The sequence below is a fragment of the Schistocerca americana genome, chromosome 9 (genome assembly GCF_021461395.2).
Source record: "Schistocerca americana isolate TAMUIC-IGC-003095 chromosome 9, iqSchAmer2.1, whole genome shotgun sequence".
Taxonomy (NCBI): Eukaryota; Metazoa; Arthropoda; class Insecta; order Orthoptera; family Acrididae; genus Schistocerca; species Schistocerca americana.
The window spans coordinates 174,265,284-174,289,853 of record NC_060127.1 but is presented as its reverse complement, the minus strand read 5'-3'; the positions used below and the strand labels follow the sequence as shown (position 1 = coordinate 174,289,853).

The 24,570-nt window shown below is 42.6% G+C and overlaps 1 protein-coding gene across 2 annotated transcripts in view; it reads left to right on the top strand.

The window, feature by feature from the left end:
* The window catches only part of LOC124551105 (ammonium transporter Rh type B), a 221,678-nt gene that overhangs the window by 161,193 nt on the left and 35,915 nt on the right, over positions 1-24,570 (top strand). For both annotated transcript variants that reach the window (XM_047126042.1, XM_047126040.1), the window contains exons 7-8: positions 19,983-20,120; positions 23,610-23,777. In XM_047126042.1, coding sequence (XP_046981998.1) covers positions 19,983-20,120; positions 23,610-23,777 — 306 coding nt within the window. The remainder of the gene's footprint in view (positions 1-19,982; positions 20,121-23,609; positions 23,778-24,570) is intronic.

The following is a 24,570-nucleotide window of genomic DNA, read 5'->3' as shown; positions in this document are numbered from 1 at the left end:
ACCTGAGTGGTATACAGTCTGGACCGGAAGCCTTGCCTTTATTAACTCCTTTGCCACACCCGGGATATGTACTTCTATGTTCTTCATCTTTGCAGTTGTTCTTGATTGGAATACAGGAATATTTACTTCGTCTTCTTTGGTGAAGGAGTTTCGGAAAACCGTGTTTAATAACTCTGCTTTAGTGGCACTGTCATCAGTGACTTCACCGTTCTTATCGCGCAGTGAAGGTATTGATTGTGTCTTGCCACTGGTGTAATTTATGTATGACCAGAATCTCTTCGGGTTTTCTGCCAGATTTCTAGACAGATTTTCGTAGTGGAAATTATTAAAAGCATCTTGCATTTAAGTGCGTGCTATATTTCGAACTTCTGCAAAACTTAGCCAATCTTGGGCATTTTGCGTTCTTTTAAATTTGGCATACTTTCTTGGGTGCTTCTGCAACAGCTATCTGACCCGTTTTGTGTATCATTGGGGATCGGTACCACCACTTATTAATTTATGTGGTATCAATTGATGTCGATACTATCTCTTTGAAATCATTATATCTCATGAATGTCCCATAAATGTTCGGTGGAATTCATGTCGGGTGACCTGGGTGGCCAAATCATTCTCTCGAATTGCCCAGAATGTTCTTCAAACGACAAACCAATCGCAAACAGCTGTGGCCCTTGACGTGAAACTGTTGTTTAGGAAGAGCAAGTCCGTGATTGACTGCAAATGGTCTCCAAGTAGCTGAACATAACCATTTTTAGTCAATGATCGGTTCAGTTTCACCAGGGGACCCAGTCCGTTCCATGTGAATACGGCCCACACCATTATGGAACCACCAACGTCTTGCACTGTGTCTCGTTGACAACTTTGGGCCATGGCTTCGTGGAATCAGCGCCACACTGGAACCCTACCATCAGCTCTCGCCAACTGAAATCTGGACTTATCCGACGAGGCCACGGTTTTCCAGTCCCTTAGAGTTCAACCGATTTGTAAAAAAGCCAAGATCGCTTAAACACTGTTTACTAGATGACCGGTTTCAACACCATCATCATATGTGAATGTAGCTTAACATACATAAATCATTTGGATATACCGATATATGAGGCAGATGGTTATGCATATTAAGCTACATTCAGATCTGATGATGGCGCCTTTAGTGTGTTGAAACCGGAAAACAGCGTTTAAGCGATCTTGGCTTTTGAATTATTTATACAACAGAGTGATCGCCCCACAACACACTATGTGTTCACTTCAACCGATTTGGTCACGAGCCGAGTAGAGGCGCGCTAGCGATGTCCTGCTGTTAGCAAAGGCGCGCACGTCACTCGTCTACTGCCACAACCCATTAGAGCCAAATTTCGCCGCACTGCCCTAACCAATAGGTTCGTCCCACGCCCCACGATGATTTCTGCGGTTATTTCACGCAGTGTTGCCTGTCTGTTAGCACTGACAGCTCTAAGAAAACGCCGCTGCTCTCGGTCGTTAAGTGAAGGCCTTCGGCGTCTGTGTTGTCGGTGGGGCGAGGTAAAGCCCCAAATTGGGTACTTTCGGCACACTGCTGTCACTGTGTTTCTCGGAATAATGAATTCCCTAATGATTTCCGAAATGGAATGTCACATGTGTCTAGATGCAACTACCATTCTGTGTTCAAAGTCTGTTAATTCCCGTCGTGTAGCTGTAATCACGTCGGGAACCGATTCACACGAAATCACCGGACTACGAATGACAGCTGCGCTAATGTACACAGCCCTTTACTACCTTGTGCACGTCATCACATGGTACTATCGCCATGTACGTATATGTGCACATCGCTGTCCCATGACGTTAGTCGTCTCAGTGCACATAGTGTACATTTAGGATGGGAGTTTTTCATTTCACTTACAAATTTCTTTTCCCATTTCTTCGCGTTTTCGTGCAAAGATATCGACTTCGCTTCCATGCACTTCCTACTTATTTCACTCCTCAGTGTATATTGCTGTATTCTTGTCATCTTTCAAAATATTTTTTATTTCTTTCTTTCTTCAATCAGTTGATTTCTTCTGGTATCTAAGATTCTATCACAGTTACCTCCCTTTTACTCATATTTGTTCGTCCAACTTCTGAGATTGTCCTTTGTAGAGATGTCTATTCTTCTTCAACTGAACTGTCTTTTGCAGTATTCGTTCTCGTAGGATCTGCAGCGCTAGCGGACCTCATCTCTCCTCAGTACTTCAGTACATCATTTCTTTCCACAGTTATTGTTACAGAAGTTTCTCTTAAACTTCAGGCTACTCTTCATCGTTACTATTTTGTGAGCTGAGTCTACATCTGCTGCTGACTTCACCTTGCGTTCCAATATGTGATTCCTTAATCTCTGTCTCCTCATGACCGTGATGTAATCCACATAGAATCAGGCGTTCTTCAAATAGACCTCATCCTCTTGTGGTTGTTAAACAGTATATTCGCAGATACTACACTACTGGCCATTAAAATTGCTACACCAAGAATAAATGCAGATGATAAACGGGTATTCATTGGACAAATATATTATACTAGAACTGGCATCTGATTACATTTTAACGCAATTTGGGTGCATAGATCCCGAGAAATCAGTACCCAGAACAACCACCTCTGGCCGTAATACGCCTGGGCATTGAGTCAAACAGAGCTTCGATGGCGTGTACAGGTACAGCTGCCCTTGCAGATTCAACACGATACCACAGTTCATCAAGAGTAGTGACTGGCGTATAGTGACGAGCCAGTTGCTCGGCCACCATTGACCAGACGTTTTCAGTTGGTGAGAGATCGGGCCAGTACAGGACCTGCAACATGCGGTCGTGCATTATCCTGCTGTAATGTAGGGTTTCGTAGGCATCGAATGAACGGTAGAGCGACGGGTCGTAACACATGTGAAATGTAACGTCCACTGTTCAAAGTGCCGTCAATGCGAACAAGAGGTGTCCGAGACGTGTAACCAATGGCATCCCATACCATCACACCGGGTGACACGCCAGTATGGCGATGACGAATACACGCTTCCAATGTGCGTACACCTCGATGTCGCCAAACACGGATGCGACCATCATGATGCTGTAAACAGAAAAAATGACGTTTTGCCATTCGTGCACCCAGGTTCGTCGTCGAGAACACCATCGCAGGCGCTCCTGTCTGTGATGCAGCGTCAAAGGTAACCGCTGCCACGGTCTCCGAGCTGATAGTCCATGCTGCTGCAAATGTCGTCGAACTGTTCGTGCAGATGGTTGTTGTCTTGCAAATGTCCCCATCTGTAGACTCAGGGATCCAGCACGGCGTTCCGTATTACCATCGTGAACCCACCGATTCCATATTCTGCTAGCACTCATTGGATCTCGACCAACGCGAGCAGCAATGTCGCGATACGATAAACCGCAATCGCGATAGGCTACAATCCGACCTTTATCAAAGTCGGAAACGTGATGGTACGCATTTCTCCTCCTTACACAAGGCATCACAACAACGTTTCACCAGGCAACGCCAGTCAACTGCTGTTTGTGTGTGAGAAATCGGTTGGAAACTTTCCTGATGTCATCACGTTGTAGGTGTCGCTACCGGCGCCAATTTCCTGTGAATACTCTGCAAAGCTAATCATTTGCATATCACATCATGTTCTTCCTGTCGGTTAAATTTCGCGTCTGTAGCAAGTCATCTTCGTGGTGTAGCAATTTTAATGGCCAGTAGTGTAGCTTAAATTTACTGCAGAATTCAGGTAGTCTTTCTCCTCTCTTGTGCTTACTACTGAGACTCCGTACGCTCTCCTAACTCTGTTCTGTATTTCGCCCCCTTCTACAGCGTTCAGTCACTCATTGTTATAAAAGTCAGTGTCTTGCCCACAAAATATTTCATTAAAATTTATCGCCGATTTAGACTCTCCAGCCATCATCAGATCTAAAAATGAGGAATAAATAACCACTTATAGTTACCAAACAAATGTACGAATAAAATGAAGAAATTAACCAAAAATTTAGCAGCGATGTGTAGGCGCATACATAACACATAAAACTACAACAGCAGGGTGTGCATATTTAAAGTTTAAATAAAGTTAGCAATGATCGGATCTAGCGACGCTACTACCCAATACTGAAAATTGAAATTACGAGGAGCGCTCAATAAGAAACTCAACACGTTTTTTCTGTGTTTTTTTTTTCGCGGCCAGTTTCATTCGAGAAAAATGGAGTGTTTGTTGTGGTATGTCGTGGAATATTCCCGCTTCAACCTTTACAATTTCATGAAGTTTCGATAAGTGGTTGCGATACACGGAGCCTTGAAACGCGTCCGTAACGGATGTGCTTTCGCCACGGAGAGCTGCCATTGAGTTTCATAATGTCTAGGCATATCTGATAGTGAACAAAAGCACGGCGTGTCGGCGGGCGAGGTGTCTGTCATCGTCGCAAGGTCGTGCAAACCTGTCGGATCTCCCTCGTGTCGGCCGGCTGCACACAGCTGTGCTACCCTCAGGAAATTGAAGAAATGACTTCAGTGTGTTCGTTGCCACAAAAATGCAAACGAACTTGTCTATATTCATGGCAACGCATGTCCTCACCGAACTACTCTGCACCCCCCAGAGGAGCCCACAAAACTTCAGTGGACTGTCCCACTATACAGCCTGGTTCCTGCATCTTTCGGGTCCCACCTGTTAGTCCTAATGGAGGATACACTCCGCTGGAAGCAGTACGTGCATAATGGTAGTTGATTGATACAGCAGGACGTTGGATCTGACGTCAAGAAGTACAGCCGTGCCATGCAGGCAAACAGTCCTCCAAGTGAGGTGGCGTAAGTCTGTCTCACTGAAACGAGATTATGTTGAGAAATAGGGTTCTGTAGCCAAAAGAGTGGCGAATAATATGGTGTACTTGAGTCCTGAATAAAACCAACCTGGTATGAGATAAAAGAATATGTTACATTACTACTACTACACCTACATATATACTCCGGTAACCACCAAGCTGTGTGTGGTGGAGGGCACAATTCGCGCCAAAGTCATATTTTCCCCCCTCTGTTTCACTCTCGGATCGCATGAGGGAAAAACGACTGTCTGAACGCCTCAGTACGAGCTCTAATTTCCCCTATCTTTGAATGGTAATCACTGCGCGATTTGAAAGTTGGTGGCAATAATGTATGCTCTACACCCTCGGCGATGATCGGATTTTGGAATGTAGTGAGCAGCCCCTTCCGTTTAGCACGCCGTCTATCTGCAAGTGTGTCCCACTTCAAACTTTCTATGAGATTTGTAACGCTCTCACGATGGCTAAATGTACCAGTCACGAATCTTGCCGCTCTTCTTTGGACCTTCTCAATCTCTTGAGACCCAACTGGTAAGGGTCCCACACAGACGAACAATACTCCAAGACTAGACGAACTAACATATTGTAAGCTGTTTCCTCTGTTGAACGACTGCATCGCTTCAGGATTCTACCAATAAACCGCAATCTAGAGTTCGCCTTACCCGTTACTTGTGTAATCTGATCATTCCATTTGAGATCATTTCGAATAGTCACACCCAGATACTAGACGGACGTTACCGCTTCCAAAGACTGGGTATTTATTTTCTGTTCGTACATTAATGGGGATTTTCGCCTTCTTATACGCAGAAGGTTACACCTACTACTATTGAGAGATAACTGCCAGTCATTACACCAAGCATTTATTTCCTGCAAATTCTCATTGATTTGTTCACAAGTTTCGTGTGATACTACTTTCCTGTAGACTACAGCTTCATCGCCAAACAGTCTAAGGCCGCTGTCAATACCATCAACCAGATCGTTTATGTTCATTAGTTTATTTTAGTTATTGAACGCACCTCGTATATTCTTATCTATACTACTATATAAAGACAAGTCGTTGTTTATCGTTGTTACCAGAAACCTCGAAGAATACTTGATCGATTTACTTCAGATCTTTACACGACACTTCAATAAACTTTCGAACGGACGTAGATTATACACACTGAAGAGCCAAAGAAACTGGTACACCTGCCTAATATCGTGTAACGCCACCGCGAGAACGCAGAAGTGCCGTAACACGACGTCACGTGGGCTCGACTAATGTTTGGAGGGAGCTGACGCCATGAATCCAGCAGGGCTGTCCATAAAACTGGATCTCCTTCTCACCCCCCTCTCTCACTGACCATCACCTCTTCACCCCTTTCTTTGTTTCTCTCTTCCACATATCTTTCTCACCTCCTTGAAGATTTTTACTAACAATATTATCCCTTTGTTACACACTGAAGCGCCAAAGAAACTGGTACAGGCATGCGTATTCAAATACAGAGATATATAAACTGCCAGAATACGGCTCTGCGGTTGGCAATGCCTATATAAGGCAAGTGTCTGACGTAGTGGTTAGATCGGTTACTGCTGCTACAATGGCAGTTTATCAAGGTTTAAGTGAGTTTCAACGTGGTGTTATAGTCCGCGCACGAGTGATGGGCCACAGCATCTTCGAGGTAGCGATGAAGTGGGGATTTTTCCGTACGACCATTTCACGAGTGTACCGTGATTATCAGGAATCCGGTAAAACATCAAATTTCCGATCGCTGAGGCCCGAAAAAGATCCTGCAAGAACAGAACTAATGACGACTGAAGAGAATCGTTCAACGTGGCAGAAGTGCAATCCCTTCTCAAATTGCTGCAGTCATTAATGCTGGCCAATCGACACCGACATTGGATTGTTGCTGACTGGTCGGATGAGTCTGGTTTAAATCTGTTTCGCGTGGATGGATGTGTACGGGTATGGAGACAACCTCGTGAATCCATGGACCCTGCATGTCAACAGGAGAATATTCAAGCTGGTGGAGGCTCCGTAATGGTGTGGGGCGGCTGCATTTGGAGTGATATGGGACCACTGATACGTAGAGATACGACTCTGACTGGTGACACGTAGTTAAGCGTCCTATCTGATCACCTGCATCCATTATGTCCTGTGTGCATTCCGACGAACTTGGGCAGTTCCAGCAGGACAATGCGACACCGCACACGTCCAGAATTGCTCCAGAGTGGTTACAGGGACACTCTTCTGAATTTAAACACTTTCACTGGCTACCAAACAACCCGGACAAGAAATTTATTGAGTGTATCTGCGATACCTTGCAACGTGCTGTTCAGAATAGATCTCTACTCCCTTGTACTCTTTCGGATTTATGGACAGCTGTGCAGGATTCGTGGTGTCAGTTCCCTCCATCACTATTTCAGACAGTAGTCCAGTCCACGCCATGTCGTGTTGTGGCATTTCTGCGTGCTCGCGGGGGCCCTACACGATATTAGGCAGGTGTACCAGTTCAATTGGCTCCTCACTGTAGATTGTAATAATACTTAGAAAATGTATTTCTTGTGCAAACATACACTTTTTAAATGGAACCATTCCTATTTACATTAACAAACTAAAAGTAGGGAAAATTATAGTGTCAGTGATGTTTGTTAAGGATTGTAGTGCGAGTCGTTTACGAGATATCGTATTTTGAAAAGTTTCCTTACGACACTTCTTTGTGCTGTTCAACCTGTGTAATTGCTAGGCACAATTTTGCTATGTTCGCTTACTGTGTGCTTGCATGTTCCTTCAATGCAGTGCGACTTGGTAGTCAGTTGGTATGTGACAGTCCAAGCAATAGGTGATGAGTGGACGATGCGATTTACCATTGCAGAAACAGCCGACATGCTCGTGTTGTGTGGAGAGTGTAGGAAAAATGCAGTCCATTCTTGTATAGTGTGTGCCACAAGGTATCCCTATAGAGGTCAACCATCTCGGCAGTTATTTATCGACCTCTTCAACCAGTTACGTGAAAGAGGTAGTGTAACACTTAGACAACGTAACGTAAGGAAACAAGTGACGACAGAAACGGGGCGGGGGCATTAATGTTCTTGCTGCTTCTGCAGTTGCCGGCCGGTGTGGCCGAGTGGTTCTAGGCGCTTCACTCTGGAACCGCGCGACCACTACGGTCGCAGGTTCGAATCCTGCCTCGGGCATGGATGTGTGTGATGTCGTTAAGTCAGTTAGGTTTAAGTAGTTCCAAGTTCTAGGGGACTGATGACCTCAGGTGTTAAGTCCCATAGTGCTCAGAGCCATTTGAACCATTTTGAACCAAGCTTCTGCAGTTGATCCGCACCTTAACTCTAGTGCAGTCGTAAGGAGAAGGACACGAGTCAGGCAAGTGTCCTACCCAATCTCTATCGACTTAGTTTCCGTCCCTACCACAACTCTCTCCATTAAGAGGTGCATGGAAATGATCATGAGAATCGTGTCAACTTCTGTGATGGGCGCTAAGGCAGGATACGTCAGATGTTTCATGTATCTTGTTTAATGATGAAGACAAAAAAACGCACCACGAAGGTATTATGCTAATGGGACGGAAATCGGTAGATATGATGAACATGTATGAAACGTCCCCTTTTGACCAATTATACATGACTGTGTTTAAACTGACACACAATATTTTTCGCGCAACGCAATCTGACTTTCAGAAATCCCTACAAAAGAATGGCCCTGACTAACATTAACCTATGCATTTCACAAATCGCTTACCTCACAAAAATCTTGGTTACTCGAACTACTGCAATACAGCGAGCGCCACTACTGCCAGCTAAATAAAAGACTAAAACTACAGAAGGCACTAACTACTGATAGGCATAGTTAGCAAATGAAAGATTTTAATAGAGAACAAACAATGTATTTACCTTAATAGACATAATATATATAGCAGTTCATGACAAATTTCAAAACTCTCCCCACATCCACCACTGCTGGCGGCTCACCTCCAACTGCGCAACGCTACGCGCTGTTCGCATCCAGCTGCCGCTGCCCAACACTGCAATGGCAGACAACAATGCAAACTAGACACAGACTGCACACAGCACAGCCAGTGATTTTTATACAGAGGTGACGTTACCAATAAAAAAACCTAAACAGCCTACTTACATAGCCCCCATGCTCCCCACAAAAAATTTTACAAATTGTTTTGGCCAGTGGCCAATAATGATTTGATAAAATTTTTCATAATTACAATAACAAAGATATCAAATGCACACACTTATTGATACAATGTTGGTCAAAAGCTAAAATTTTCTCACAGTCCATAAAGACAGTCCTGATCATTCATCACAGTAAAATAGTGTTTTTCTCAAAGTCTGAGCAGTAAAAGAAAATGCACACGGAAGTAGTGGATTTCCATGCAGTCTTGAAGAAGTAGTCCAACGGAAAGACAGTGCTGACTCTCGACATGCAGACAGGTAATGGGCCACAACAGAGGAAACCCACAGCAGAGTCATTCGACGTTTTGAAGAATATTGGTAGGTAGGTCATCACAGAGTAGACCCACTGCAGTCCTTGTAGAAATAATGGTATTGGTGAGTCAGCAAAGGTGTAGACCCACTGTAGTCCTTGTAGAAATAATGGTATTGGTGGGTCATCAAAGATGCAGACCCACTGTAGTCCTTGTAGAGATGGCCAGCAGCTATCTGTTGTGACTGTGCAGGTGCACAATCACCATTGAAGAGTCTTGTGGATAATATAGCAAGTCCATAACCACCACTTGTGCACTCACAAAGTTTTTTTGGAATTGTCCTTAGAACCAGCAATGCTGTTATCCAGTCCCTTGCTGAATTACCAACACACGTGCAAACGCTATCAGTCCCTACTTCTCACATATTGTCCATATACTATGCCCAACAGAAATGTGCGCAGTGAAATGAATGCTTACAAGTTACTTAATTTGATGAACTGGTGTCAATTACAATTTTATAACATGAGAATACAATTACAAAGGTACAAAATACATCTTTAAAGAACATAACAATACAGATAACATTTGTAGTACAGGCTTTACAAAAGAATCGAAATAACATATACATCAGTGTTACAGGAATTATGACATGAGTACATACATAAAAGATCAGAATAATTATTGAAACATCGACTTCACACATGAGCATGAAAACAGAACAGAATTAATAATGTCTAACATCTTTACAAAGAAAATAACATATTATTAGAAAAATTCTACAACATAACTCTTATTAGCTAAACACATAAAGACAGGAAAAAGACAAATAAACAAGGGTACATAAACACATAGTGGGATAACACAAGGAAAGGACAGGTTTTGTTTTATTGCAGTATTTGCAAACAAAACTTTCTTTGCTTCTTGGAGATCTCGCTTCATTCATCATTATTCCCAAAAAGTCCTATCTATACCTCCTTTCTGTATTCTAACCATATTTCTTTCTAAATAATTATGGCTCATTATACAATACTCATTTTGGCCCAAATCGTTTTCATATAACTTCTCAATGCATTTCTTCCAATTTATCACAACTCGTTCTCACAAATAGCCTACCTCATCTTAAGCTAAGTTAAATCTACTGAGCTCAGATACTAAACTAAGGAACGAGGCAGTGCAGCAGCACAAAACAATTAACACAAACAGCAATGATAAAAAAATACAAAAGGCAAAGCAAGCAGCATAAATTACAACTAATATAAGGCAATGAGCAGCAAACAAGAAAAATAAATCAGTAGTAAACTGGCTTAACATAGTAATGCAACGTGAAATTTAGTAGCACTACGCCTGGCAAACAGCAGCAGCATCTAAACATGACAAAGCTTAAGCAGAAAAAATATTACACTAAAAATGGCCATGTCTAATACCTATGTCACATCTTAACACTAGAGTGATGCATCACAATTTATTCTACAAAAGAAATTACCAAGTACTTGAAAAGAAAATTGTGAATGCAGTTCCTGTGAAGGTAAATGTCTTTTTGTGCTCCCTCATTTTTTTGAAAAAAATTATTATTTACTCGATCTGTAGACAGAAAATATTTATATTAGTACATCTATAAAATTTTATTTTAACCAATGCTGCAGTGCCGCTAGAAACTAGATATCAAATGAAATAAGCAACTATGTACAAAGCAAAGCATAAGAACATCGTTCAATAGCCATGTGAAATTTCATAAGTAGTAAAAGAATCTCTCATCTAGAAAGACAGTAGTCATAATCAGGTGTGTAGACAAACTATTTCTTGTCATTTCATTAGGCATTTCAGTAAATATCAGAAAGTACGATATGTTCCCAAGTAATGAGAGTGTCGTATTTGCGATGCTTTCTACATAGGAATGTCAGAAGCGAGGTTAATGGCCTCTTTTTTTTTCTCCACCTAATGGCTTTTTCTCCAGGCGGCTGGCCCAGCTGGGCGCCACAATGCATTACATCAAGATCACTTAGCTTTCTTACCGAAATATTTACGACAGCAGTTTCCGCTACAGTGACAGTCTCATATAAAAAATTTCACAGGTCAAGAATTTGCGTTACAAATCTGTAGAAACAAAATCCTATTGATATAACAGTGTCCAAAAAATTTTCATCGGCATTGTAATACATTCACGCATTTACATATATTTCATAACTCTTAAAGTACGATTCTTGGTTTCCAACAACCTTTTTCACAAATCAGCATCCCTAACCACTACTCATTATTTCTTACCTTATTACACATATACGTATTCGTAGATATTCTTCAATATTTCATTATAATAAATATGTAGCATAATCAAATTCCTCATATAGCATCATCTCATTGATCATAAACATACCTTAACAGCATAATACACATTGTCGTCATAATAAGAACATCATAACACCTCAGTCAAATCTCAAAAACGTTGTAGCTTCCTCCAATAGTGTCAAAACCTAAAAAAATTCTCTGCTCATGTCAAAAGTGTCATCTGCCTCAAACGCACTTTAAAAATCTTGATCCCATACCAAATACATCATTCAAAGCTCTCATAGTATCACTAAATGATCAGATAGCTGTGTAATTATGTGTTAGAGAAATACAGTACCGATGTGTAAAGTTGTATAAGCAAATACCATATTAGCTAGGGCTCCTTGTGCTTGCCAAACACATGGTACACAAAGTAGGCGTGTACCCCCCTGAGGATTAATGTAATTATACCCTCAGGTGTTACAAATTACAGCAATGGAATGAAATATATCACAGAAAAACCTTGTATCATTGTACTTCAAATATCTTAAAAAATGCATGTTTTAAGTGCGAAATTAATCACTCAAATACGTGTCCTGTAGCGCTAAATGTGCGTCTTGCTGTAAGATAATCTCTGTGGAAGTGTCGTAGTTATCGTCCTCCGAAAGCTAAGTTCTGCAGAAGCCAATGTACTTACCTCATGATACACCAAATTTAAAGTAAACCAAAATGTTGCATTAAAATCTCATTAGCAGTACTGGTAAATGTTCTAAGTATGTGAGCCTTACAGTCGTTACATAATCGTGCAACTAACAAGCAAGAATGTACACACACAATAACACTGTGACGTCTGTTCGCTATAACAATGCATTCGTAATTTCTGTTTAAAAATGTTCCCTAGGTTCTAGACTGGATATTTAACTTCAAACATTGTTGCATGTTAACAGTTTCTTAAGTCTGACAAAGCATACTAGAAATGTGAAGTGAAAAGTTTTATACCAAAGACTAAGTTAAAAAGCAGATTATCTCTCAATAAATGGTTTTACATGTGAAATGTGGTGTAAACCTTTACTCTTCCTAGTACACAGAGTTTCAACTTGAACGCAATTATCATACGGTATACGTCGGTAAAGAATACTGGAATTTTTCTCAAGGTTAGCGTCTATGTTATTTTTCTCTGAGCCAGCTGGCGCACGCGGCTGCCTGTGGTGCGAGTCATTGTCTGTTCCTTTGTTGGCGCGCGTCGTTATTCGGATTTGGAGACCTAACTTCTACAAATTCACCTTGCCCAGAGCGCCCAGCCCTGTTTAAATCCCGCCAGTTCTGATGAAATTCAGGTCTGTCGTTTTGTCGGTAGTTTACATAGTTTCTTGTTTGTCGGTCATGTGGTGGAGAATTTCTCCCTGAATCGTAACTGCGCGCTTGACCATTGCATCTAAAGTTATTCTGTCTCCCTTGATAATAATTATTTTGGTTCCCAAATTGTCTGTTTCTCTGATTGTCTCTGTGATAGTCACTACCGCGGAGAGGTGATCTTTCCCTGTAATTATTACTACTCTGCCAACGGTTGTCATACGGGTGGTGACTGTTTTGGTCACGATATGTGTTGTGAGAATAGCCTTGTCGTGTCCAGTTATTATTTCTGTCATCGCGGAATTGTGACGGATGTGACCTGTAATTGTTGTGCCCCTGTTTTCGCGTTCCGCGAATGTCAGTGTCAATTTCCAGTTCTTGTAAGAGCCCCTGAAAAGCTTCAATGTCGTCTTTGCAACGTCCTGCCAAAATAATATGCCGTAAATGTTCAGGTAATTTGATTAAGCAAATGCGGATGAGTTCTGAGGGGCTGTATGGGTTTGAAAGATACTGATTTTTATGCAACATGTCTTCAAAATATTTGACAAGACTGGAAAAATCAGATTGTTCAAAGTGTTTCATCATCATGATGCTATGTTTTACTCGGTCTTGTGTAGCTTGAGACCAATATGCTGAGAGGAAGGCATGGTAAAATTCTCCTTCACTGTGACAATCGTGAATGACCGATCGCATCCTTACAGCTGGTTCATTCTCTAAGTAGCCACACATAAATTCTAATCTGTGTTCTAACGACCAGTTGGGAGGAAAACAATGAGAGAATTGATGGAGCCATGCTTGTGGATGAATGTCGTTGGCAGAATTCTTAAACGTTTTGAATTTACGTGTAGTAATGAACAGCTTATAGTCAAAATCATCATGTCGGCGAGTCGCATATCGGCCATTGTTACATCGTTTCGGCGGTTCCATTTCAAAATTCGGTGCACATTGCCAATTTCTTTCATAACTTCCGAAATGCTCTGTGTTATTATTTTGCGGCTTTTCCGTATTTCTAAGTCCCTCTTCCCGTGTTGGAGCGCGAGTGTCCTCTGAAATTTGTAATTTTTGTATTACTTGTGCCAACTGATCTTGTACTTCCCGGATTTCTCTTTGGTGTTGCGTATTAATTTGATTCAGATTTTGTTTCAGTTTCCTAATTTGTTCGCACTCTTCTGTCTCATTAAAGACTTTCGGTTTTGTGTCATTCAGATTATCATCTACCTTCGTAGATAAATTATTTAGCTGATATGAAAGTTCGACTACTTTCTCTGATAATGTACTAATTTCCTCCATGTGTCTTTCTACTGTGTCCTTTAAGTTTTCCTGAGTTTTTGCAAGTTGGTAACCGAATCGGTAGATGCAACTGAGTCAATTTTAGCTTGCAAGGTCTCATGATTTTCATGAACAATAATGTGCAGTTCTTTTATGGCTGCTTCGTGATTCTGTAATGCATTTTCGTGCCGCGAAAATATAGGTTGAAAATGCTCACAAATTTGAGTTTTTACGTCATTACAGACTTTTTGACATTTCGATTCAATGTTATATAACTCAGTAGTTAAATCTTCACGTGTTTGTTCAAGAGTTTGTTCCAATGAGTCTAACTTTTTAAGATTTTGTTCCACTGTGTCTAACTTTTTGATATTTTGTTCCACTGTGTCTAACTGTTGCTGTGTTTCTCTGATTTTGTTTCATTTGTTGCGTTAATTGCAATAATAATGTGTTAGTGTCTGCTGGAATCTGTTCCTCTATGCTTTTCGGCAGTGCATTTGCACCGGCAACATTCACATTTTGACAAGCAGAAAATGTGTCTTGACTTATTTGAGAAAACGGTGAGGACCCAAAACCTGAATCTACAGTATTTGCGAGATTGTTTCCTGTCATTTCGGATTCCTGTGGCGAGCTGTTGCCGACCGATCGATCGATAATGCTTCCCTGTTCAGTAATTGTTTCACTGTGTACACCATTATTTGCAACCCGCTCCATTTCCCTATGCACCATTACCAAATTACCACTTTGAATGTCTGTTAATTCATTACACAGTGGTGCTGATAAGATACGCTCGTCGTCACTATTATTTCTCAGTTTACTTTGTAGCCTAGTGTTACGTTTTTCACTCGCCATTATTGTCACAATATTTCACACGATAACACAGAAAAGCACAATTTGAAAAGCAAAAATAAGAGAACACATTAACTTAGCACTGAAAATAATATCTAGTTATGTGCAGCTGCGAAATACTTGCTGCAAATTTGCATGCATGCCACAACTTACTGTACAACAATGAAAAACTACCACTACAAAGGAAATTCTCTCTATGATTACGCGCTAGTAATAAACAATAGCTACACTAATTACACAAACTACAAGAAAAAATCAGAAGATTCCAGTGAGGTATCCTCGGCTAAGGGTCGACATATGAAACGTCCCCTTTTGACCAATTATACATGACTGTGTTTAAACTGACACACAATATTTTTAGCGCAACGCAATTTGACTTTCAGAAATCCCTACAAAAGAATGGCCCTGACTAACATTAACCTATGCATTTCACAAATCGCTTACCTCACAAAAATCTTGGTTACTCGAACTACTGCAATACAGCGAGCGCCACTACTGCCAGCTAAATAAAAGATTCAAACTACAGAAGGCACTAACTACTGATAGGCATAGATAGCAAATGAAAGATTTTAATAGAGAACAAAAATGTATTTACCTTAATAGTCATAATATACACTCCTGGAAATGGAAAAAAGAACACATTGACACCGGTGTGTCAGATCCACCATACTTGCTCCGGACACTGCGAGAGGGGTATACAAGCAATGATCACACGCACGGCACAGCGGACACACCAGGAACCGCGGTGTTGGCCGTGGAATGGCGCTAGCTGCGCAGCATTTGTGCACCGCCGCCGTCAGTGTCAGCCAGTTTGCCGTGGCATACGGAGCTCCATCGCAGTCTTTAACACTGGTAGCATGCCGCGACAGCGTGGACGTGAACCGTATGTGCAGTTGACGGACTTTGAGCGAGGGCGTATAGTGGGCATGCGGGAGGCCGGGTGGACGTACCACCGAATTGCTCAACACGTGGGGCGTGAGGTCTCCACAGTACATCGATGTTGTCGCCAGTGGTTGGCGGAAGGTGCACGTGCCCGTCGACCTGGGACCGGACCGCAGCGACGCACGGATGCACGCCAAGACCGTAAGATCCTACGCAGTGCCGTAGGGGACCGCACCGCCACTTCCCAGCAAATTAGGGACACTGTTGCTCCTGGGGTATCGGCGAGGACCATTCGCAACCGTCTCCATGAAGCTGGGCTACGGTCCCGCACACCGTTAGGCCGTCTTCCGCTCACGCCCCAACATCGTGCAGCCCGCCTCCAGTGGTGTCGCGACAGGCGTGAATGGAGGGACGAATGGAGACATGTCGTCTTCAGCGATGAGAGTCGCTTCTGCCTTGGTGCCAATGATGGTCGTATGCGTGTTTGGCGCCGTGCAGGTGAGCGCCACAATCAGGACTGCATACGACCGAGGCACACAGGGCCAACACCCGCCATCATGGTGTGGGGAGCGATCTCCTACACTGGCCGTACACCACTGGTGATCGTCGAGGGGACACTGAATAGTGCACGGTACATCCAATCCGTCATCGAACCCATCGTTCTACCATTCCTAGACCGGCAAGGGAACTTGCTGTTCCAACAGGACAATGCACGTCCGCATGTATCCCGTGCCACACAACGTGCTCTAGAAGGTGTAAGTCAACTACCCTGGCCAGCAAGATCTCCGGATCTGTCCCCCATTGAGCATGTTTGGGACTGGATGAAGCGTCGTCTCACGCGGTCTGCATGTCCAGCACGAACGCTGGTCCAACTGAGGCGCCAGGTGGAAATGGCATGGCAAGCCGTTCCACAGGACTACATCCAGCATCTCTACGATCGTCTCCATGGGAGAATAGCAGCCTGCATTGCTGCGAAAGGTGGATATACACTGTACTAGTGCCGACATTGTGCATGCTCTGTTGCCTGTGTCTATGTGCCTGTGGTTCTGTCAGTGTGATCATGTGATGTATCTGACCCCAGGAATGTGTCAATAAAGTTTCCCCTTCCTGGGACAATGAATTCACGGTGTTCTTATTTCAATTTCCAGGAGTGTATATAGCAGTTCATGACAAATTTCAAAACTCCGCCATCTCTCTCCCCACATCCACCACTGCTGGCGGCTCACCTCCAACTGCGCAACGCTACGTGCTGTTCACATCCAGCTGCCGCTGCCCAACACTACAGTGGCAGACAACAATGCAAACTAGACACAGACTGCACACAGCACAGCCAGTGATTTTTATGCAGAGGTGGCGTTACCAATAAAAAAACTTAAACAGCCTACTTACACATGTACAGACATATCATGAAATGTCGGAAAAACTGGATGTTTTATTCAAGAGAAAGAGCTTCGCAGATTGAGCAGATCAATAATCGAATGGTCCACCTCTGGCCCTGGCAGTTCTTCGCCATGGCATTGACTGCTACAATTGGTGGATATCCTCCAGAGGGATATCGCGCCAAATTCTGTCCATTTGGAGCGTTAGATTGTGAAAGTCTTGAGATGGTTGTAGGGCTGTGCCCATAATGCTCCAAACGTTCTGAATTGGAGAGTGATGCTGCGACCTTGGTGGTCTAGATATGGTTTGGTAAGCCTGAAGGCAACCAGTGTAAACTTTCGCCCTGAGCGGGCGGGCATTATTTTGCTGAAATGTAAGCCTAGGGTGACTTGCCATGAAGGATAACAAAACGGGACGTAGAATATCGTCGACGTACTGCTGTCCTGTAAGAGTGCCGCGGATGAAAACCAAGTGGGTCCTGCTACGGTAAGAAATGGAGCCCTAGGCAGTCCCTCCTGGGCGGGCGACAGTCAGTTTGGTCTCCCACCACTGCCTGGGGCGTCTCCAGAAAAGTCTTCGCTGCTCATCGTGGCTCAGTTGGAAGCAGTGCTCATCGCTGAAGACAGTTCTACGCTAGTCAGTGAGAATCCAGACACAGAATGTTTCTGACACCAATGCTTCGCCTAATGCCTGCCAAACCTTACCTTGACTAGCAAGGTCGCCAGATCTCTTCCCAGTTGAGAACGTTTGGAGCAACTGGAGCAGGGTCCGCCTACCAGCGCGGAATTTTAAGAACCTAACGCCCCAACGGGACAGTATTTGGCGCCATATCGCTCAGTAGGACATCAAGTCAATACTAAGCCGAATAACCGCTTGCGTAAGGGCCTATGCATTATTGAATTGCTTAATTTGTGAATGTCTTTCTCTTGGATTAATCATCCTACTTCTCTGAAATTGCAATCTTTTTTTTTTGTCTGTACATGTACATCACATTAGTAGACTTTCGTCCAACTCAGATAATTCTTTTCTGATGCGTCTTTTTTTGTCTTAGAATATATTTAAGTGGCACCTGTTACCTATGTAGGGCTTCTGTTTGCAGGTGCACGTGCGGACACGATGCTAGCAGATGGCGCTTGGCCAATGTGTCTGGCTGTGACATAGTGTTCTAGCTCACAAAAGAAGTCACTCCAGGCCTTGAAGGCACGAAGAAACTGATAATATTGTGATTGTGGCATGTTTTTTTCTGCGTGACACATTCTCTTTGTAGATACACTTGCAGAATGCGATACCAGCGAACAGGTTGGTGGTAGTCTCTGGTTGCAACATTCTGCTCAAGCCAACAGAAGCTGTCTGAGTGTTTCTGCCACAGAGAATCTGAGGTGTTTATGCTAATGGTACATTTTTCCCATGTAGGGGTTCTGTCAGTAGATGCGCGTGCAATCACCAGACTGGGGGACCCATGGTGTTAGACTCCAACTGCGACATGCTGTTGAAGACAGTGGGATCTGTATATTGGGAATTGCGGCAATAGAAAAATTCTGATATTTGTGATGCTGGGATGTGCTTCCCACACAGTGTTTCCTGTTTGCAAGCGCAAGTTGAGATTGCGATCACTAGCAGATGTTGTGGAGGTGTGCTACATATACATTTACATCTACATACATACTCCGCAATCCACCATACGGTGCGTGGCGGAGGGTACCTCGTAACACCATCTTCTGTCTCTGTTGCACTCCCAAACAGAACGAGGGCAAAATGACTTCCTAAATAACACTGTACCAGCCCTAATCTCTCTTATCTTATCTTTGTGGTCTTTCCGCGAAATGTAAGTTGGCGGCAGTAAAATTGTACTGCAGTCAGCCTCAAATGCTGGTTCTCTAAATTTCCTCAGTAGTGATTCACGAAAAGAACGCCTCCTTTCCTCAAGAGACTCCCACCCGAGTTCCTGAAGCATTTCCGTAACACTCGCGTGATGATCCAACCTACCAGTAACAAATCTGGCAGCCCGCCTCTGAATTGCTTCTATGTTGTCCCTCAATCCGACCTGATAGGGATCCCAAACGCTGGAGCAGTACTCAAGAATAGGTCGTATTAGTGTTTTATAAGAGGTCTCCTTTACAGATGAGCCACATCTTCCCAAACTTCTACCAATGAACCGAAGACGACTATCCGCCTTCCCCACAACTGCCATTACATGCTTGCCCCACTTCATATTGCTCTGCAATGTTACGCCCAAATATTTAATCGACATGAGTGTGTCAAGCGCTACACTACTAATGGAGTATTCAAACATTACGGGATTCTTTTTCCTATTCATCTGCATTAATTTACATATATCTATATTTAGAGTTAGCTGCCATTCTTTACACCAATCACAAATCCTGTCCAAGTCATCTTGTATCCTCCTACAGTCACTCAACGACGACACCTTCCCGCACACCATAGCATCATCAGCAAACATATAACACAGATGCAGAATGCGATGCTGCCGGACAGCATGGTGGAGATCTGAGCCAGTAGCATACGGCTCAATCTAGCAGAAGCTGTCACTTGGGCGTTTTGGCCACAGGTAATCTAAGATGGTTATTCTAGTGGAACGTATTTCCCACTTACAGCATCGTGTTCACAGGCTCATATACAGATGAAGAGCCTGTTGGGGGACGTGGTAGTAGACTCCAGCAGTGGCATGCTGCACAAGACAGCTATATCTGTACTTTGATCAGTTTATGCTTGTAGTACATGTTTTCCACATGAGGTGTACTGTTCACAGGTGCATGTGCAAAACGCGACACTCGCAGGGGGCGTGGCAGTTGGTTCTGGCTGTGACATGCTGCTCAGGCCTGCTGGAGCCGTTGCGGTGGGTGTTGTGGCTGGCATCGTCTCAACTCTAGCCTACAGGTACCTGCAGGTACTGTCCATGACTCAACCAACACCGTGTGTAACCGTTAAGATATGTGACTACAGAAGATGGAAATTTATAACAAGCTTTGCCTTGAAACGCTCAAAACCTATATGCACAAAATGAAATTTGTTAGCCTAAAAATAAAAGATAACTTTTTTTTTTTAGCTTTACAACATAACCTCTTTTAGGTGAAAACAGGTAATCCAATCTTTCTATCCCAGTCAATATACTGTATCCTTCCAGTGCAATTATGATTTGTTTCAAAAATACTTAATGCATGACTGCTGTAACCTTTTCGTTGGAAACACCCAGAATCCAGTCAGAAATTTATTGATTTGCAGGAATAGATGCAAGTCAAAAGTTCCCGAGTGTAGGGAATATTGTGGATATAGACGCCAATATCCCACAGTTTCTCCATTTGCAAAGCAACTCAATGAGCATATTCCTGGTGCTGATGAAAGATAAAGATGTATTTTATCCTTCCTTTCATGTTGACAATACATACAAGATAGTAAAATGTACAGGACTGATGAATAATCCCACGCCCGGGTTCCCGGGTTCGATTCCCGGCGGGGTCAGGGATTTTTCTGCCTCGTGATGACCGGATGTTGTGTGCTGTCCTTAGGTTAGTTAGGTTTACTTAATTCTAACAAGGGAACCTCCCCATCGCACCCCCCCTCAGATTTAGTTATAAGTTGGCACAGTGGATAGGTCTTGAAAAACTGAACACAGATCAATCGAGAAAACAGGAAGAAGTTGTGTGGAACTATGAAAAAAACTAAGCAAAATATACAAACTGAGTAGTCCATGTGCAAGATAGGCAACATCTAGGAGAGTTCGCGTTCAGGAGCGCCGTTGTCCCGTGGTTAGCGTGAGCAACGGGGAAACGAGAGGTTCTTGGTTCTAATCTTCCCTAGAGTGAAAAGTTTACTTTCTTTATTTTTGCAAAGTTATGATCTGTCCGTTCGTTCATTGACGTCTCTGTTCAGTCTAATAAGTTTAGTGTCTGTGTTTTGCGACCGCACCGCAAAACCGTGCGATTAGTAGCCGAAAGGACGTGCCTGTCCAATGGAAACCGAAAACATTTGATTGCAAGGTCATAGGTCAACCGATTCCTCCACAGGAAAACACATCTGATATATTCTATACGACACTGGTGACGGCATGTGCGTCACATGACAGGAATATGTTGTCGACCCACCTAACTTGTACACTTGGTGAATTGGTAAAAAGATTCTTCTACCTTGCCCGATTTAGGTTTTCTTGTGGATGTGATAATCACTCCCAAAAAAGTGTGAAAACATAAGAGTTTGTCACATAAACTGCAACAAATGAATGCAACAGTTTCACAGTCGCACAGTTTTCTCTGTGCTCTGTCAAAACATATGTTTTTAACGTTTTCAAATTTTTCCGTGTGTAGACCGTCAAATCCTGCATATGTCCAAGCAAATCTGAACATGTCCTGGAATTTTGGAGAGCGAAGTTGATTATATGTGAGTGCCTGAACTTTGATAATTGTCTGAAAAAAAAATTAAAATTTTCTCCCGAGGGAAGACTTGAACGAAGGACCTATCGTTTCGCAGATGCACACGCTAACCACGGGACCACGGCGCTCATGGGTTCACACCCACCTGGATGTTGCCTATGTTACACATGGACTACTCAGTTTGTATATTTTGCTTATTTTTTCATAGTTCCACACAACTTCTTCCTGTTTTCTCGATTGATCTGTGTTCAGTTTTTCAAGGCCTATCCACTGTACCAACTTATAACTAATTCTGAGGGGGGTGCGATGAGGAGGTTCCCTTGTAAGTTCTACGGGACTGATGACCATAGATGCTAAGTCCCATAGTGCTCAGAGCCCTTTGAACCATTTTTTGATGAATAACAGTTTTTACATTTACCTATACTTATTGGTATTAGCTTAGCATGATATCAGAAATTGCAGTCACTTCATTATAATTATCTTCTTTGAATAAAAGTGTCATTTTTGTTCGTATAATTGCATATTTCTTTCAGTTACCTTCTGTACTATTGTGTAGCAGTTTTTTTTCTATTTCATCGATCAATGTTACTTGGTAGTGTCGCATCATTCATTTAATTCACTTTTCTCCTTACATTTTGCAGACCAGTGTACACAGAACGCGTGGTTAGATGCAAGAGAGCACCTGGTGTCTTAATTTGCCATCAAATAAACAATAAATAAGGAAGTAAATAAACATAGACGACATCGCTTGATCATTTGAATACTTAATTGTCTTAAAACTTTCTCCTTTCTGCTTGTTCTTGTTCTTCGTCTGATGTGTTTCCTGTATAAATATTGAAAAGCACTGGTGACAATGAAGAACCTTGTCTAGTAATCATCTTGGGGTTGAAGCTCTTTTTTTTATGTGCTTGCTTTAACAATGCGTATGTTTTTCGATAGGGTCCGCCTTTAGCAAAACACTATTTTCTTTTTTAACCCAAACATGTTTCACTGCAGTTGCAGCATCTTCAGTGGTCTTTTATTTTTCATCAGTTAGAGATAAAGAATGTTCTTTACTGTTTCTGTACATGTAACTATTAGTTTTTAAATCGCAATTACAGATATTTGAAAAACACATTAATTATTAATTCATACCTTTTTACCACATGTTGTCGTTTTTCTGATGTGTTGTGTTTCTACAGTGACTGTTTTGCTCCACAGTTTGTCATCTGCAACTACTTACACCTCAAAGTAGCTAAATTGTTTAAGCCAAAATAACGATTTGAAAATTGTCATTTCTATGCCTGAAATTAATTAATTCTATGTGTGTGTGTGTGTGTGTGTGTGTGTGTGTGTGTGTGTGTGTGTGTGTGTGTGTGTGTGTGTGGTGTGAAAAGGCAGTGAGAGAGAGGAGAGAGAGAGAGAGAGAGAGAGAGAGAGAGAGAGAGAGAGAGAGAGACAGTAGGATTTATGATTTTTTTGTGTGTGGGGTGGGGGGGGGGGGTGAGAGCTCTATAGCTTGGTCTTATCTAATAATTCTTTGAGGGCAGAGAACAGATTTCCATTGCAGTGAGCTGTGTATTCATTTATCACTTGTTTTCCTTCCACTATGGCTTTTTGTATTTGATAATTTTCTTCAATTATTAGTTTTTGTGGGGGGCTGTTGCTGCATTTGAGAATTTTCAAATCAGTATTGATGTTTGTTGGGTTATGTTTCTTGTCTAATACTTCCAATACTCACCTCATCTCTCACTGCCAATATTTACCGTCACTGGTGCATTCGTACAAGCCATTTAATGTGCACGTGCCCTGCATGTGTACATAGCTGGGGCAGGTGCACTGCCTGGGCCTGTGTCACATGCGTACAGTGCGCTACCTGTATGCATCATATGCCCACATGCTCTCCGAGTGTCCACAAATTTGTCAGATATACTTGTGGTCCTTCCCAATAAATAAGTAATCTATTGCTGCATACTTAGGCGTGTACGTGCGAGGTATATAACGACTAAGTGCTCTCTACGTGTTCACAGCCGTGGCTGCTGCGTCGAGTAGGCCTCCACGACACATGTGGAGTGCACTGTTTGCATGGACTCCCTGGTGTCTTGGCAGGCATAGCAGCAGCCATTGCCGCCGGACTCGCTTCTGAGCAGAGCTACGGTCCTGCCCTCTACAAAATCTTCCCAGCACGTGCTCTCCAGGTATGTCAACCCACTGAACCGTGGATGCAGGTCAGTGTATGTACGAATTGTGTATATGTTCATGTATATTATGAAAAAGGATGTACCTATATGTGTATTTATGCATGTTCCACATCTCCTTCTACACAATTGCACCGGTTTCAACCAGACTTGGTATATACATTACTAACTGTCTGGGGACAATCGCTGTGGGATTAAGGACTATGTACCTAGCAAAGGGTCAGAGGTTAGAAGGTATTGCAGTTCATGATGTGCAAACACCCACACTTCGGTCATCAAGTATGACACCACTTATTGACTTGTAGCAACCTTCCACATAGTTTCAAGCCCTTATGAAACTTTTTCTCCGTGACATCACCACAAAACGACGAAAGCAAAAAAATTTATCTCTAAATACATTTCCGCTGTTCATGCAGTGAAACTGCCACAGTACTTAAATTTATTACTTCTCTGCCAGTTTCCAAAAAAAAAATTTCACAGACAGTGGTCCATATATACCGCTGCCTACAGAATTATATCGTTGTATGGCACTCAGTTCAGGAAATGTGACATTATGAACACTGAGATGTGTGAAAAGGTGCCGCATCATGCAAGACGTTTTAATTTATTAAGTCTTTACCACTAACTCTAATCACAACAAATTTCGTATATAGAATGTAAATATACCATCGAATGTGTCTGTAAATTTATAGCACTGTACGACACATAGTGCCGAAGATATGTCACAAACGCTGAGCTGCGTGATAAACTGTCACATTATCCATGATTTTTGAAATTTCGTAAGGGCTTGACA